The sequence below is a fragment of the Heterocephalus glaber genome, unplaced genomic scaffold (assembly GCF_053883595.1).
Source record: "Heterocephalus glaber isolate CG9 unplaced genomic scaffold, H.glaber_assembly_v1.0 deba00001497, whole genome shotgun sequence".
In the NCBI taxonomy this organism is placed as follows: domain Eukaryota; kingdom Metazoa; phylum Chordata; class Mammalia; order Rodentia; family Bathyergidae; genus Heterocephalus; species Heterocephalus glaber.
The window spans coordinates 4,822,255-4,839,941 of NW_028258320.1; the positions used below are offsets into that span (position 1 = coordinate 4,822,255).

The 17,687-nt window shown below is 53.2% G+C and overlaps 1 protein-coding gene across 5 annotated transcripts in view; it reads right to left on the minus strand.

The window, feature by feature from the left end:
* The window catches only part of Ccnd3 (cyclin D3), a 46,994-nt gene that overhangs the window by 2,911 nt on the left and 26,396 nt on the right, over positions 1–17,687 (minus strand). For 3 of the 5 annotated variants that reach the window (XM_087184542.1, XM_087184543.1, XM_004846585.3), the window contains exon 2: positions 2,462–2,677. The exons of 1 other annotated variant lie outside the window; for it this stretch is intronic. In XM_087184542.1, the coding sequence (XP_087040668.1) occupies positions 2,462–2,632 (171 nt within the window). In that variant the 5' untranslated portion in view covers positions 2,633–2,677. Of the gene's footprint in view, positions 1–2,461; positions 2,678–3,165; positions 3,508–17,687 lie in introns of those variants that run through there. One more of the 5 variants, XM_004846583.3, reaches the window with a different exon arrangement.

The window sequence follows — 17,687 nt, forward strand, 5'->3', positions numbered from 1 at the left end:
TTGGGAAAAAAGGGGCAAGTCATCGGCTAGACGGGGGGAGGGTGGGGGAAACAGGGCAGAAGCCTCGCCAGGAAGGAAGCCCAGCAAGATTCGGAAGTTTAAGACCCACACTGGGCTACGGGTCAGGGACTGGCGCTGTGGCGACTCGGGCACCTGAGTGCCTACTGATCAGTCGCTAGATGCCACCACTGTGTGCACTACGTGAATTATGCCTTTTGATCCTGATGCCACCGGCAATACCACAAACGTGAGGTCCCTTGGAGATGAAGCAGATTCTCCAAACCCCAAGGACTTGAGATCACTGCCAGCCGTCCCTCACCAGCCCTACATCCCAGACAAGCTGCCACATCTTGAAGGAGCAGCAGACAAGAGGCCACTCATGACAGCCACTGAGACTGAGGTTCCTCAGAGGGGAGGTTACCCAACCCAGCCCACATCCCCTTGGAGGGACACCAGGGCCAGGTCCTGGGGTGCAGCCCCCACCCCACTCTGATACTGTCTGACTCAGGAGGGAGGGGAGGTGGTGGCCAGGCCAGGCAGGATGCACCCAGATGACTCCTGAGGGGACGATCCCTGTCCCCACCTGCCAAGCCAACACCAGGGGCCCCACCCAGTCCACTCCACAGGGGCGTCCGAGCCCTGGCCCCGTTTCCGAGTTGCACACTTGAGGATTTCTTCATTGTTTTATCTCAGGAAGGAACTAGTGGGTTTGACTCCTTACTGAGGCAGCAATGGTGACCCCACCCTGCTTCTTCCAGGCCCCCAGCCACAGCTGTCCCTCTCTTGGTCCCCACCTTGGTGTCAGGCCCAAACCTCTCCCAACGCCCAGAGAGCAAGCCTGAGCTGTGGCCAGAAGAGAGCAAGGAAGCCAGGGTTCTACTCCCAGAGTCTTCCCAAACTCTACCCAGGGGTGCAGAGAAAGCACCTAGGCTCCCAGAGGCAAGTGGGAGGGGGGTCCTCATGGGGAAGCATGTCCGGGCCACCCCAGAGGCCCAGCCCTGCTTGGTGGAGTGCATACCCTGGGCAGGATGGGCTGCAGAGGCCACCACACTCAGGCTGCAAGGCCACCTGGGCTCCCTCCTTTTCTGGGTCTTAACTTTCTCCCTTCCAAGGTGACCTTCTAGGAATCATCTGTCTCCACCCCCAGCTCCACAAGGACTGAGCCTATTCTTTTAAAACCACCCCAATCTTGTCACCAAGAGATAGTCCCCTTCCACCTTCCAGCCCCAACCCCTCCAAAGACTTGCTCCCCCGCCCTGGAAACCAGCTCCACCTTCAGGCTTGCCAGAAACTACCAGATTCATCACAGAGCTGTGGGGCCTCCCAGATTCCCAACTCCGGCCTCCTACTCCCATCTCTGAGAGCTACTTGGCAGGAAGAGGAATCCAGTTCCTCCACTCACAGCAGCCAGGGGCCCCAGTACCCTCATCCCCGCCAGCCAATCACAGCGCCTGCTTGCTGCCCTCCTCCCCGGGAGCCAGGGCCCCAGCTCCTCTGGGGTCAGGAGCAGGCTCAGCCACCACAGAGCAAGGTGAAGGGAGGTGCCAGCTCCCACACCCTCTCCCCCATGCCCCGGGAAACGATGCCTGGCGCTCCTCGTGCCCTCTCCCGGATCCCACAGCTCCAGCCTCCTGGGGGGAGGCAGAACTGTGACTCTGGCCCTGCCTGGAGGAACCCGGGCCCCATTCCCCAGCAAGAGGCCCAAGGAGCCACTTCCCAAACCACAGGAGTGAGGGCAGCTCCCCACAGGGTTATGAAAGCCCTTGGTCAGAGTGGGCGGGCAGGGGGAGGGGGCGCCCTGCTCCCCACTCCAGCCAGGCTAAGGGGAAAGGGACAGACTTCTGCCTGGGCCCGGAGCAGCTGCTGCGGCTCCTCAGAAGAGGACAGAGCTGGAAGGGCTGGGAAGGGGCTGTGTCTCCGGGATGGAAGGGGAAGGAGAGCGGTGGGTGGGTTGAAATACCTCAGCACTTCCGCAGAGCAATCAGGGCCTGGCTTTAATCTGCTGGGGAGCTTTTCTATCACAAAGTCCACCCGGGGATGCTTGGTGAGGAAGCCCCTCCCCCGAGACGCGAATTCCACTCCCCGCCCGGCGGGGTTGTGTGGGCTCGTGCCCTTCTGCTGCCAATAAATAACTCATGGTGGCTGTGCAAACCCAGAACCAAAGTACTGGTGAGTGTAGACAGGGCACCCTGACTCGCTGCTACTGGGGGAAAGACCAGGAAGGAGCGGCGGACCGGCCAGGGTCCAGAGGAGGGGCTGAGCGCAGGCCCGAGGCTCTGCTCCGACCACCACACCGCACTGCCCCATCTTTGTGGGGCAAACAGTGCTTTTCCCAAAAGAAAAGCCTTGGCTTTCCTGAATCCCTTCCCAGGAGGGCAGAGAGCCTCCGAAGTCGCAGTGTGCCTTCTCCAGGGAAGTGGGGAGAGGTGCACGGGGGCAGAGGGGAGCGTTACCCACGCACCCGCATCTGGCGGGGAGACACTGCGTGGTCCGTGTAGATGCAGAGTTTTTCGATGGTCAGGGGCGTGGTCTCGCGCAGCTTGGAGGCCAGCAGCATGCAGACCGCGCCCAGCAGCTGCAACTGCGCCTTTCGGGTGGGGACGCAGGACAGGTAGCGATCCAGGTAGTTCATGGCCAGGGGGAAGACTTCTTCCTCGCAGCGCTGCTCCTCACACACCTGGGGAGGGCGCACGGTAAGGGCCGGGCGGGGGCGTGGGGATGAACCGGGTTACAGAGACTTGAGAGAGGGTAAGCTCCCCACAGCGGCAAGGACCGCCACGGAGGAGAACGTGCCCCCCCCTTCCTCTGCGCGGCCGCTCCCCGGGTGGGGCCCCCGGCCCAGGCGCCTTCCCCCGAGGATTTCAGGCCGAGGCTCCCTCCTCCACGCGGGGGCAGCCGGGGCGCGGGCCCTCGCCCGCGGCCACTACCCCCGGCACACACCCAAGGGGAAGGGAGGAGCTGCCCCGCTGTCTCCCGCACTTTTCATTTCTCCGTCGGCCGGAACCGCGCGCGCCACCCCTCGGCCCCCACCCCCACGCGCTTCCCCGCCGGTCCCCGAGACAGCGCCGGAACCGCGACGCCGGGGACCGCGCAGGGTGGGGGCCCGGGGCGCGGTGACAGGGGGCGCGGACCGCCGCGCGAGGCCGGGCCGGGCCGGGTCGGTACCTCCAGCATCCAGTACGCCAGCATGCGCCGCATGTGCGGCTGCACCTCCTTCTGCACGCACTGGAAGTAGGAGGCGCGCGGCACGTAGCGCTCCTCCAGGCGCAGCAGGCTGCTCAGCACGCGCGCGTCTCCCAGCAGCCGCGGGTCGGGCCGGGCTCGGGGCGTGTGCCGGGGGCCCTCGCAGCACAGCAGCTCCATGCCGGCCCCGGCGCGCGGCGTGGCCTGGTGGCGCGGGTGGCGACGCGGCGGCTGGAGAGCGCGGGCGACTCTGGAGCGGTCGCGGGCGCAGTGCGCGCAGCCGGCCCCCGCCCGCCGCGGCCCTGACAGCCGCGCGCCCCGCCCCGCGCGACACGGAGCAGCCGCGGACGCCGGCGGAGGCGGACGGGCGACGTCCCGGGGGCGGAGCGGGCGGGCGGCGGAAGGGGCTGGCGTGGGCTCCTCCCTCCCCGCCGCGGCCCCAGGGTCCGCGGGCAGGGACCCGCGGCTTCCGGGTCGGGAGAAGGTTCTCGGAGCTGGGCCGCGTCCCCGTGCCCGGCCCTTCCCGTTCCGCCCGTCTGGCTCTGTGGCCCTCCCGAGAAAGGACTTGTCCCCGACGCTGTGGGTCACTCGTGTATTCACTCGTCAAACTTTAATGTACATGAGTCTAACGAAAATGCTCTAGGCTCTGTCATAAAGGCTTCCTTTTAGTGACTGCTGTTCTAATATGTAGAACTTGTTAAATCTTTACAAAACCCTTAAAATTCAGGTAATCTTATTTTACAGATGAAACTGAGGCACAATAACAGTCACACTGAGTGGCAGAGCTAGGGTTGAGAAGCTTCCGGAATCTACTGTCTTGCATTGCTACTTTCTTGGGGGTGGGGGTGACTTTTTGAGACAGGGTCTGTGTAGCCTAGGTTGCCTCAAACACTCCCCTGCCTCAGCCTCCCACGTGCTGGGATTACGGGCCGGCCACCAGGTCGGACTCCAGTGCTACTTAAACTGAGGCCCCGGACCAGGAAGCATTAGCATCGCCTTGGAGCTGGCTGGGTCCCTCCCTTCCTTCCCTACCCTCCCAATTCTTTCACTAAGTTGCCCGGGCTGGGCTCAAACTTGGAATCCTCCTGCCTCAGCCGCCCGAGTATTTCTCTAATTTTTATTCTAGGAATAGCCACATTTTTAATGGTGCCCTCGCAAATTTTGCACACAAAAAATACTACTGACACTTTTCCGTGTCATTAAATATTCTATGACCTCATTTTTACTGGCTACATAGTAGCCAGGGATTTAGCTCAGTGGTTCTGCCACCTGCCCCGCAAGCACAAGGTCCTGAGTTCGATCCCCGGTACCAAAAAAAAAAATTCTGTACAGCCTTCAGCCTTTATACAGTAAGATCTCTGTGCAGACTCATGATTACTTCTAGAAGGGAATTAATTTCTACAAGTGGAATTTCTCAGTGGAAGATTATGAAACATCCCACTGCTTGATACAATTCTTATGACCCAATTTTCCTGCTGAAATGCTACATCAGTCTACACCAAACAACACTAGACATCTATTTTTAAAAACAACTCTGCCAAATGGAGAAATTGAAAATGGTTCACTACTAATAATACATCTTGTTTGGCATAGTAGGAGACATTTACATTTTGTGTAAATTACCTACCCACATCTGCTTATTGACTTACAGAAAGTTTGTTTCTCTTAGTGATTTATAATTGTGCATGTTGCTGAAGATGGAACCAAAGTGCTCTACCTCTAAGCTGTACCTCCAGCTCAATAACTGCTCATAGCCAGGCATGGTGGCACATACCTGTGATCCCAGCATTTGGGAGGCTGAGGCAGGAGGATCTCCCTAAGTACGAGGTCAGCCTGGGCTACACAGTGAGGTCAAGACCAACCTAAACTACATAGTAGACCCTGTCTCAAAAAAAAACCCCAAAATAATAACAAGTAATAATAATAATAATAATAATAATAATAATAATAATAGCTCATTACATTTTAAGACCTTGCATTTACCAGGCCAGCACAGTGCCACTGAGCTATATCCCCCATCTTGGACTTTTGGTGTTTTTTTTTTTTACTGATAGATTTCTTGGTTTCAACAGCTAGGAGATTTTCTTAACAGACTTTTTAAAACTCAAGGCTTATTTTTATGTGGCCTTCTTTACCAATATTTTATTTTATTTTTTCGGTTTTTTTGAGAAATGGTCTTGCTATGTAGCCCAGGCTAGCCTCAAACCCTTGGCAATCCTCCTGCCTCAGCCTCTCAAGTGCTAGGATTACAGTCATGCACCACCACGCCTGGCCTCTTTACCAATGTTTTCTTTCTTTTTTATTTTGGTACCGGGGATCAAACTCGGGACCTTGCACTTGCGAGGCAGGCGGCGGAACCACTGACCTAAATCCCTGGCCCTTTACCAATGTTTTCTTAAGTGATCTCTGCCCTTGTACCCTGCCCTCCCCATCCTAAAATGTCACAAATACTAGAAGAAAACGTAAGGAATATCTATAGTTTATATCACCCAGAGAAGCTGTGGAAATGGGGATTCCCTGGCCCTGACTCAGGGATTCTGATGTGTGGTACGTGCGTGCATGCATGTGTGAAGCATGTGGTGCCAGTATGATGCGTGTATGATGTATGTATGATTATGTATGCATGAAGCCTGAAACTGCATTTTCAGGGGTACATACGACAAAGTGTTTTTGTCATTTGTCTGCTTTTTGCTGTGCCCTCAAAGGAAGGCTTTGAACACGGCAGGTAAATACTCTAACACTGAGCTATCCCCCTAGCCCCTAAATATTTTTCAAAAGCATAAATATTTTTTATTTTTTGAGACAGTACCTGGCCCTGCACATATCTGATATGGGTCAAATCATTTCCTCTTCACAACAATGTCATGAGTATACTATTATTCCACCTCCCTTTTTGTTTGTTTGTTTTTGCGACAAGTTCTCACTATGTTGGCCTTGAACTCACGGTAATCCTCCTGCCTCAGCCTGCCAAGTGCTGGGATTACAGACATGTGCCACTGAGCCTGCCCAGATCCATTTATTAATTGTTGATTTATGGTTGTGGATGGGAGACACAGAGAGACTGACCCTGACCCTGGGGTGTGAGCTGGGGATGGGGCCCCTGTGTGCAGGGCCGCATGAAAGCCTGGCATAATGGGGTCCCTGGAACGTGAGTCATCCCATGGGGACTTCACTGATCACCCCTCCTCAAAGGAACAGGGGCTCCCCTTGTTTATTCCTAAGAGGATGGTGATGCATGCCTGTAATCCTAGCACTCAGGAGGCTGAGGCAGGAGGATTGCCCCGAGTTCAAAGCCAGCCTGGACTATATAATGAGCTTGAGGCTAGCCTGAACTACACAGCAAGACCCTGACTCAAACAAAAAAGACAAAGCAATGACCAGGGCCAGGCATGGAAGACAGCTTCTTCCCAGGAGCATCAGTGAGAACAAGTTACTCAACGAAAGGGGACTTAGGGAGGGCAGGGATGGAATCCCACAGCCCTGGGGGCCCCTCCTCCCCATGAGAGGTCCCCCCCCCAGAAGGGAGAGGGCGACAGGCGACAGGTGACACCTTCACCCCACAGCCCGCATTCTTTCTCCTTTTAACTGATTTCAACGTGTCAACTCATCTTTCTTCTTGTTCCTTTGGTTAGTTTTTTATCGGCATATGCTTGGGGTGCGCAGCGATCACACCCGTCCTGGGGAGCTGACCCGAGTGTGTACGGCCTCTTGGTCACTGTCTCGCACACTGTGCGTTCCGTGGCTGCGACTTCTGTGGCCTCCCTTCCTTCGCAGAGCCAGAAACCCCTTTCCTCTCCCAGCCTTTCCTGCCGTCCTACCTAAGTAATGGTGTTGCCCCTCCCAGCCCTGATACTTCCTGCCGCTCCCACTGCCTGGGTTTTCTGCTCACCCAACTAGAAAGGAGGCCGACTTTCCATGTGTGTTTTGTTTTTGCTGTACTGGGGACAGACCCAGGGCCCTGGCCCAGGCTAGGCGAGTTCTCTGCCACTTAGCTACATTTCAACCTTTCACTTTCAGTCGCCCTGAATTTCCCAGGCTGAGGTCGAATTTGCAATCCTCCTGCCTCAGCCTCCTGAGTAGTTGGGATTACAGGTATGCACCACCATGGCTGGCTACTTACAGTATGTCCCCTCCCTCCCCACCCCACCAAAACAGAATGGTGCCTGGTTCACAGATGTTCAAAGAATCTTTTGGAGGAGGGGGAACAGGGTCTTGCTATGTACCCCAGGCTGGCCTTCAACTCACAGTGATCCTCCTATCTCACCCTCCCGACTGCAGGGATTACAGGTGTGAGCTGCCACACCTGGCTGAAATTTATTTTTTAAATATTCAGTATACATTAGAAGACAAAGCACATAGAAGTGGCTCCTGTAATGGTGGCCGCTAAATGACAAAAACTGGGAATTCTTTTTTTGTTTTGTTTTGTTTTCAGTACCGGGGATCGGACTCGGGTCCTTGCACTTTCGAGGCAGCTCGAAGAACCACTGAGCTAAATCCCCAGCCCTAAAAACCAGGAATTCTTAAAAGAGGAATAAAAGCACAGGACTCTTGAGTCCAAAGACCTCAACCCCAGATAGGGACTGGCTGGCTCCCAACTGCAGAGACAGCGATGCCAGCCTCTGGCCACACAGCAGGGGAGTGAGTGGACCCTCACACGAAGTGTTGGAGAACCAGGAGGGCTGGGGCCCCCACTGGCCCCACCATCACCACCCAGCATCCTCCCCGAGAACACAACCCAGGCTGGGGTGGCCTGGAGTTTCTGCGGAAGCCAGGATGCCCGGGGCCCCTAGGCTGAATTTGTTCTTCCAAGCTAAGCCATAACAATTCCAAGGCAGGGCTAGGAATGGCCAAGGAGGGGTGAAGGCAAGAATCCCAGGGGCTTCTAGAAATGGCCACAGAAGAAAAGTTTTCTGTCAGCCGTGGTGGTGCCTACCTGTAATCCTAGTACTCAGGAGGCTGAGGCAGGAGGACTGCCCTGAGTTCAAGGCTGGGCTACACAAGATCCTGTCTCAAAAGACAAAATAATAATAATAATGATGATGATGTAGAAGGAAAGAATAAAAGGATAAACAGTTTCTTTCCTGCCCTGTGGGAGAATGGGATAAGACAGGGTGATATTTACTAAATGCTTAATATGTTCCGGGCATCATTCAAAGAATTTCAAAAGAAGCACTCATTTATTTAACCCATCATATCAAACTTCTAAGGTAAAGTACCCATCATCTAAGGTAAAGTTTTGTACAGCCAAGGTGAAACAATGTACCCAACTGTCACATACCTCTGGGCTTTGGGGCTACATTGGGCTTGCATACATTTTTTTTCTCCAGGGCTGGGATTCAGCTCACACCCTCAAGCCATGCAAGGCAACTCCTCCATCACCAAGCTACACTTAGCCGAAAACTGCATTCCTCACCACTGTGCTTCGATGCCCGGAGCAGCTGCAGCCACCTTGCAGTGATGACAGAGGCTGACATGTGAGAAAGACCGGCCTGGCTGGCGTCCCCTCTCCGAGGACATTGCTGAGCTACTGATTCATCAGTCCTGAGCCTACATCTGGACTTCGAGTAATCTGTGAAAGAATGTATCTTCCTTAGCGCTACAGCTACAATCATTCCTCAAGTAAAAGTTCCTTTCTCTCCTCTCACACACAGGATGGAACAACTTTCAACAGCAGACGGGCAACATTTCAGTCTTGCATAAGCTTGGAAAGCATGAAGGGGGCTCACTTCTGTGCTCTTTTTTTAAACATAACCTCGATTTCAAAACGCAACAGGAACTGGATGTGAAAAGAGAATCTCACATTTGAGCAGGGAAGCAAAATCCTAAGCAAGAGATCAGCAAACGGATTCCAGCAAGCTAGCAAAGGCTAATCCACTCCGATGAAGTTGGCTTCAGACTACATTGCAAGGAAAGTTTATTATCTTGAAAAAAAATCACTGTAATTCATCACACAAACAGATTAATGGGGGAAAACACTGAGTCACATCAATGGATAGCAGAAAAGCATTTGACAAAAGTCAGCATCCACTCACATAAAAAAAAGGCTCTTGGCAAGCTGGGTTCAGTGGTGCATCCCTGTAACCCCACCTGGGAGGCTGAGGCAGGAGGATCACTGTGAGTTTGAGGCCAAGGCTACATAGGGAGACCACGTCTCAAGAACTAAAATAAAAAATAATGGTTTCAACTACTTATGGTTAAGAAACATAAGACGGAGGGAAGCGGCACATATTGCCGGACAGGCAGGAGGAGTTCAAAGGAGGCTGAGCCCAAATTGCAATTGCAAAAGCCTCCTCAGAGTCAGGCTCCCGTCTTTACGGGCTGCAGACAGATCCGAATCGGGGCCGGGCCATCAGATTAATCTCTACCAGACACTACTTTCATCTGCAGGCCAAGGACCTGTTTATCAGGTCAAATTGAAGTCAAGCAGCCTGGCTTGTAAAGTCCTCCTTCCCGGCCCGAGGTCCCTCAGGTTTATCTCTGCCCCGCATGCTGGCCCTGCTGCTTATCTCGGCGCTGGCGCTGGCCTGGCTCCGGCTCCAGCGCCTAATCCTGTCTCCCTCAGCCTCACAGAGCGTGGCCAGTGAGTGTCAATAAACCACCTCAAAATTCAAAGGCTGGGAGCCCTGGGCTCAGAGCCCCATCTCATTAGTCCCAAATGGACGCCCTGGGAGAGGGCCCCTGCAGAAAGCTGCGTGCTTTGGTTCCTGTCTCCCCGCTCTGCCGATCAGCCCACCTCAGTGGTCTTTTCTCTATCTGGTCTCAGCCACTTGGCCTTGCAAAATCCAGATCAAGATTCCTGGACTGCGGGCCCAGTGTGGTGCACATGCCTATAGTGCCAGCACTCAGGAGGCTGAGGCAGGAGGATCTCCACGAGTTCAAGGCCAGCCTGACCTACATGGTGACTTCAGACCAGCCTGAAGTACACAGTGAGACCTTGTCTCAAAAAAAAATATTTTTTTCATCCCCTCATTACCCAGATCTGCATGAAGACCCTTCCCTTGGAAGGCACTCCCACAGCCACGGATCACACGAGGGCAAGACAGTTCTTTTAGCTTTTATCTTTTTTATTTTTTTCCTTGAGCTTTGTCACCCAGGCTGACCTCAAACTCATGAGATCCAGTGATCCTCCTGCCTCAGCCTACCAAGTAGCTGGGATTTTAGGTGCAGACCACCATGCCCTGCTCAGTTCTCTTATCTTAGAAAATATGCTATCTTGAAGGAATGAAGATGTGCTTTGCTCTCCCTCTTTTTTTTGGAATGGGGATGGAACTCCAGTCGTAAGTGCAGCAAGGCGGCAAAACCACTGAGCTAAATCCCCAGCCCTAGCCCTCTTTTTTTTTTTCCTAGCCCTCTTACTGATTTATATTCCCTTCATCTTTAAACTGATTCAAGTGAGTAGGTTTTAGTTTTGACTCATAATTGGCCAGTAGGTTCCTTGAGTCAGGAATTAAATCTTGTTGTTTTGGGTGTGAAGGTAGCATAAGAACATGGTCCAGTTAGTCTGGGTTGTGCTGACACAATTTTTATTTTATTGTTACTAGGAATGTGAACCCAGGGCCTTTGCACTGAGCTACAACATCCCTGGCCATTTTAAATTTTTTTAGGTTTTTGAGATGGGACCTTGCTAGGTAGTCAGGGTAGGCTTGAACTCATTATGTAGCCTCCTAGGCTGGCCTCCAACTCATAGCAATCCTCCTGCTTCAGCCTCCCAAATCCTGGGATTATAGACATGTGCCACCATGCCTGGTTTAAAACTGTTTTGAAAACAGGCTTCTGTTTGGAGGCCTAATGCAGCTGCCAGCTGCTCTCACATGAGGGACTCGGGTCAGTAGACCTGGGTCAAATCACCTTTACCCTGGGTTTGTGGGTGACCCAGAGGAAATTCTGTGGTCTTGATCTGCAAATCATAGCAGTAATGCCCATCTCAGAGGTCATTGTAATGAAAGGTAAGACAGGGCCGGGGATTTAGCTCAGTGGTTCCAGCACCTGCCTCGCAAGCACAAGGTCCCGAGTTCGATCCCCAGTACCACAAAAAAAAAGAAAGGTAAGACAAAAAAGTGCTGGGAGTGGGCATGGGGCTGAATGTCTATGATCCAATCACTCTGGGAGGCTGAGGCAGGAGAATTGCAAGTTGGAGCCCAGCCTTGGCAATTTAGTGACTTCACAAGCCCTTATCTCAGAAAGTGGGGGGGGGGGGGGTAGCTCAGAGTGAAGGCTATGTGTCCAATCCCCAGTAACACGAGGGGAAAAAAGTGCCAGGAGCTCCTTAACATTCATGTTGAAAGTGTTCAACTTTTAGACATTTACACTGGCAAAAATCTGGTACAGGATGGATAATGGATGGTGGATGATGGATGATAGATGGATGGATGGATGGATAGGTAGAGGAAGCCTAAAGCAACTCAAGACTCAGAGAATAAATTATACCCATTCTTCAAAATGAGATATCCCAGCCAGGTGTGGTGGCATATGCCCGTGATCCCAGCACTCAGGCGGCGGAGACAGGAGGATCACTGTGAGTTCCAGGCCAGCCTGAGCTAACAGTGAATTCAAGGCCAACTTGAATTACATAGCAAAACCCTGTCAAACAAACAAACAAACAAAAGAAAAAAGTGCTTCCTCTTTTATATAATGTGACAGTTAATAATTGTGACCTGCAAAGTTGCCCCAGCTGAGCTATAAATGCCCAAATCATTTTCCTCAGCTCCTCCTTCACCAACAGTGTCCACATCAGCCTCTAAGCTCTGTCACCAGCCCTCCCCAGAAGTCCCCAGGATCTGGCACGTCCCTTCCCTATCCAGCCCTTGGCCAGGTGCAGCAGCCTCTCCCCCTTTCACCCCTCTAAACTCTGCTCTCCATGCACCTTGAACCTGAGCAGTTTTTCAAAACCTTCAGGAATGCATTCTTTGCTCCTTAAAACCTGAAACCCCTATGTCTTTAGGTTAACATCCAGACCATTTATCTGAAACTGGAACAGGCAAAGCAGGCCATTAAAAAGGAGAAAGAGCTGGATGTGGTGACCCAGGCCTGTAGTCCCAACACTCCAGAGGCTGAGGCAGGAGGATCGCTTCGAGTTCGAGGCCAGCCTGGGCTACATATAAGACTGTCTCAAAAAAAATAAAAACTGAAAAAATTTTTAAGATTAAAAATCTAGGGCTGGGGATTTAGCTCAGTGGTTCTGGCGCCTGCCGAGCAAGTGGAAGGACCTGAGTTTGATCCCTGGTACCAAAGAAAAAAAGAAAAGATTAAAAATCTGAGGTCAGGGATTTACCTCAGTGGTTTCGTCACCTGCTGCACAAGCGCAAGGACCTGAGTTCGATGCCCAGTACCAAAAAAAAAAAAAAAAAAAATCTGAGGGCTGGGGATTTAGCTCAGTGGCACCACTCCTGCCTTGCAAGAGCAAGGTCCTGAGTTTAATTCCCATTACCAAAAAAAAACAAAATTAAAAATCTGTACTTGCCCAGCATGGTGGTACACATCTGCAATCCCAGCACTCTGGGAGGCTGAGACAGGAAGATCCCAGTTCAAGCCCAACCTGTGCAATTTAGCAAGCCCCTGCCTAAAGAAAAAACAAAACAAAAAAATACATCTGCAAAGAGCCATCCTGGCTCCTACTGAAGTGTGAAGGGAGGCGTGAGATCGTGCAGGTGTCCAGGGGTCACCCTGATGACTGCCTGGAAAAGGGGACCTGCCTCAGCCGCGCCCCCCCTGTCAGGGTCAGCTCTCAGCTTGCAGGAGAAGCGTGATTCTCGATGCTGGCTGGACAGTGGACCAAACCTCCTGTCTACACTGAAGGCCACAGAAACCTAGACCCAAGCAGCAGGACGGAGCCACGGAGGGAGTATGAACCCCAGATGCAGGAAACCAAACCAGCGGGTGTGGGTGAGAGCAGAGCCATCTGTCCCCACTGATGTCCCTCAGTGACAGAGCTCCCTTAAAAGATGGCAGAGTGTCGTGGTTGCCAGGAAGCCAGGACAGCACTGGGGTCTGGAACTCGGCCCCCCACGGGGTCTGTGATGTTGGGTGACTTCCTGGCCCCTCGGCCTCCTAGTCCATCCGTGGGGCCAGAGTCGCCCTGCACGCTCCCTCTGCCCGGATGGCTCTGCCTCAGAGCTGCGGGGCTCCCTGCCCAGCCACACAGACAGGGACGTCCCTGCCTTGGGTACTGTATGAACCCGACGCGTCCCTTCTCATCCCTCACAGGGCCGGCCAGAGGGAGCTGGCCAGAGGGAGGCACCTGTCACCATCAGGAGGACACAGGCGGGGGGCACCCACCCCCAGCCGGGGGCAGGTTGGGGTCCCCAGGTGCTAAGGCTCAGGAGACACTGTCCTGCCCAGACGGGGACACATGCGCTGTCAGGAGGGGCCGGCCAGGGTGCCAAGTTGTGTTGCAAAAATAGATGGAGGGGACCAGGGATTTAGCTCAGTGTTTCTGCCACCTGCCCCACAAGTGCAAGGTCTCCAATTCAATCCGAGGTACCAAAAAAAAAAAAAAATAGACGGAGGCTTCAGGACAGGGCACCTGCTCCAGCATGAGTGTGAGCCTGTGCATTCGTGCGTGCGTGCGTGCGTGCGTGCGTGTGTGTGTGTGTGCATGTGTGTGTGTGTGTGTGTGTGAGTGGGCAGCGGCAGAGGGCACCTGGCAGGAGCAGGGTCCCATCCACGTGGCCGCTGGTCCAGCAGGTCAGGTGGGACACACAGGAAGGTGGCATCTTGCATTGTCTCCAAAGCAAGGAGAGCTGTTAAAGGGCTTAATTTTTCTTTTTTCCTTAAATATTTTTTCCTAGCCCTAGGGATTGAAACCAGGCCCTTCACACTGAGTTACATCCCCAGCCCACCTATTTTTTATTTCAAGATAGGTTCTCACTAAAGTTGCCCAGACTGGAAGAAAACTTGTGATCCTCCTGCCTCAGCCTCCTAGTGCTGGGATTACACCAGGCTCCCCAGCTTGTTTTGAAAGCGCCAAAGACAGCAAGTGAAGCTCCACCCCAGGTGGGCAGCACATGTAGGCTCCACTTGCAGGGGTCTTGCTGTATTCTGGCCTGGCTGTTGTCTCTCTTCATCCTCCCAATGACTCGTCCCATTTCACAGGTAAAGAAACTAAGACTGGGAAACAAAGTCCAGCAACTCCCGAGTCCACGGCCAGCCGGGCCTGGATGTGCACTGACAGCCCCTCCCACTGAGGTTATCTCTGCTGCCCTCAGCACCAGAACCCGAGCTCCGGGTGGGGTGGGGTGCGCTAGGAAACTGAGGAGAGGGATGTAGAGGACAGGGTCGCCAAGGAGAGAGGGGCCACAGAAGGAAACAGAAGAGCCAGGGAGGTCAAACAAATAATATAAAAGAGGGGTAATCTATGAAATAATAATAATATAAAAGAGGCACGCTTGTAATCCCAGCACTCGGGAGGCTGAGGCAGGAGGACTGCCATGAGTTCGAGGCCCACCTGGGGTACATAATGAGTTCAGGGCCAACCTGAGATTCATAGCGAGACCCTGCCTCTCCCTCACCCACCTGCCAAAAAAAGAGAAGCAAATAGAGTTACCCCAATGCATCAGAAATTGTCTCTCAGCTGCTGTGCTGGGCTGTGACCAGGACTTTGGACTGGACGCAGCTACTCCCAGTCAACAGTGCCTTGAACTGGGCCTCGAATCCATAACAATAATCTCATTTTCAGAGGCTGAGCATGCCTCCTAATTTATTAATTTATTCGCTCATTTGCAGTTGGCCCCTATGCCCTCCACAGCGTGAATAATCGAGAATTCACAAAAATTCTGGGCAGAGTCTAAGAGCAAACGAGAAGAAAAGTTGAGCACAGGTCCATCCGAGTCTCCTCCAGGTGCTAACAACCTCTCCACAACTAAGTGCAACAGAGCCGGGGTGGATGGTGACACACGCCTGTAACCCCAGCACTCTGGGAGGCTGAGGCAGGAGGATCACAAGTTCCAGCCCAGCCTGGGCAGCTTAGCAAGACACTGTCTCAAAACAAGGGCTGGGATGTGGGTTGTTGCAAAGGGCCCTGAGTTCAGGGCCTAGTACTGAAAATAAATTAAATAATAAATAAAATAATATACATATATAAATTACAAGTTACGTGGCATTATTGTGTCAGTGTCATCCTAGTGCTTTATGCAGATGAATTATTTTCATCTTCAACTGTATCAATGCATCGTTATCCCCACTTCACAGACGAGGAAACTGAGGCACAGAGAGGGGAGGGGACGGCCAAGGTCACACCCCAGGAAGAGGGGCGGCCCCCTCTGATTGGGCTTGGCTGAGGGTTGAAGGAGCGCAGCCCCCAGAGCCAGAGCCTGGACTCTGCCATCCTCGGGCCTGGAGAGGCGGAGAGGGGCCTGAGAGGAGTGCGGAGCACAGCCAAGCCTTCCTGCATTCCAGGCAGAGGAATGAATGACATGAAAGGGAAATTCCACCAGGAAAAGAAAGAATTTCTGAGGGTTCCGGCCTCAGCTCTGATTTCAGAGCTGTGGCATCTTCGCTGAGTCACAGGGGCGCCCTGAGAAGGACGGGGTGAGCGAGTGTCAGCCCCTGGGCTGGGCAACGAGTCACCCTGGTGTTTTTTGGTACTAGGGATGAACCCAGGGCCTTTGCACTGAGCTACCTCCCCAGCCCTTTAGCTTTCATTCTTTTGATACAGAGTCTCTCCAAGTTGCTAAATTGCCCAGGCGGGGTTCAAACTTGCCATCCTCCTGCCTCAGCCTCCCAGAGTGCTGGAATTACAAGTATGCGACACCACGCCCGGGTCCTCTGCCCTGCTCTGAAGAGAGCAGGCTGACCAGGAGTAGCTCTGCTCCCTCATCCTACGACCCTGGTGTCCTCCCAAGTACACGATATCCTTAGTGAGGGCCTGAATGAAAAGTTAAGTCATTCAACAAATATTTACTGAGTAGGCTCAAGGCTTTGCAATCGGACACTCCTGGATTTGAGTCCAGCCCTACTGCTCAGGGATCTGAACAAGGGATGAGGCCTCTGCTTTGTGCTCTATAAAATGGGTGGATTCCTTTCAGCCAGCCAGCCAGGGTGAGGCTGAGGGAGGCAAGGGTGTGGGCACACAGCAGGCACCGCACACAGAGATGGAGCTGCTATGTGCCAGGGAATCACGGGACAGTCTGGTCCCCGGGGGGTCACAGTCCCTTGGGAGGGGAAATAGAGATGTCATGAATCCACAGGGCGACTCCAATTCCCAAGGCCGCTGACACACAGGAAAACAACCCAAGTTCCAAGCTGGGGCGGGCCCATCAGAAGGTCCTGGGCAACAGGCCAGGGATTTAGCTCAGTGGTTCCACTGTCTGCCTTGCAAGCTCGAGGACCAGAGTTCGATGCCCGGTACCAAAAAAAAAAGGTCCTGGGCCAGGCTTCTCCAAGAATTTGTGACCAACACAGGTCTGTTAAAATGCAGGCTCTCCACCAGGCATGGTGGTGCACATATGTAATCACAGCACCCAGGAGGCTGAGGCAGGAGGATCGCCATGATCTGGAGGCCAGCCTGGCCTAATAGTGAGACCCTGTCTCAAAACACAGACAAACAAATGTAGACTCCCATTCAACAGTTCTGCTAGAGCCTGAGAGCTGCCTCTCTCTCTCTTCTCTCTTCTTTCTTTCTTTCTTAAAAAAAATCAGAGTGACTCAGATGAAGACTGGGCTGAATCCTGGCTCACAGCACACGCTACGCCGAAGGCGAGTCCTGACCCCCAGAATCCCCCTTTCCCACCTGTAAAGTGGCGCTGTGCAGTGTCCCATCACACCAAGTGGTGAGGATGATGCCACTAGGCCTGAAAGTGCCGGGTCTCAGGCCAAGGACCCTGGCGGTCAAGGCATCATGGCAGCACCAGGCGCCCATCGATGAGGCCTCCTGCCTGCGGCCTACATGGACAGTGAAAGGGACACCAAGCTGGAGGGAGGGGTGCAGGCTGGGGACGGCCTGGCCTAGGTCAGCTGTCTCGCCCGTGTCAGGGCAGCATCAGGAGACCCAGAAAGCCTGGGAGGCTATGGATCCGAGGCGGATTACAGATGTCTGGGGTCACCACACAGCTCCCATACCAACCCGCTGTGCCAGGTCCTGGTGACACCACAAGACCTTCCCTTGCCCCACATGGGAATCCCTGGGCTAAAGTGGCCATACCAGCCTCTGAACCCCAGGCTCTGAAAGCTGATGAACCAAACCCAGGTTTCTTCTCTCTCTCTGTCTCTCTCTGTTACACACACACACACACACACACACACACACAACACTGGCATTTATTTATAATAGTAAAAAACATTCCAATCAGAAAAGAGCCTTAAATAACTGGGCTTGGCACATGCCTATAATCCCAGCACTCAGGAGGCTGAGGCAGGAGAGCACCACAAATTTGAGGCCAGCCTGGACTGCATACTGAGACCCTGCCTCAGAGAAAAAAAAAAAAAAAAGAATTAAATTATGCTCTTATAATAGAATATTATACTAAAGTTATATCATACTATACTGTATAGACTCCTATACTATCATA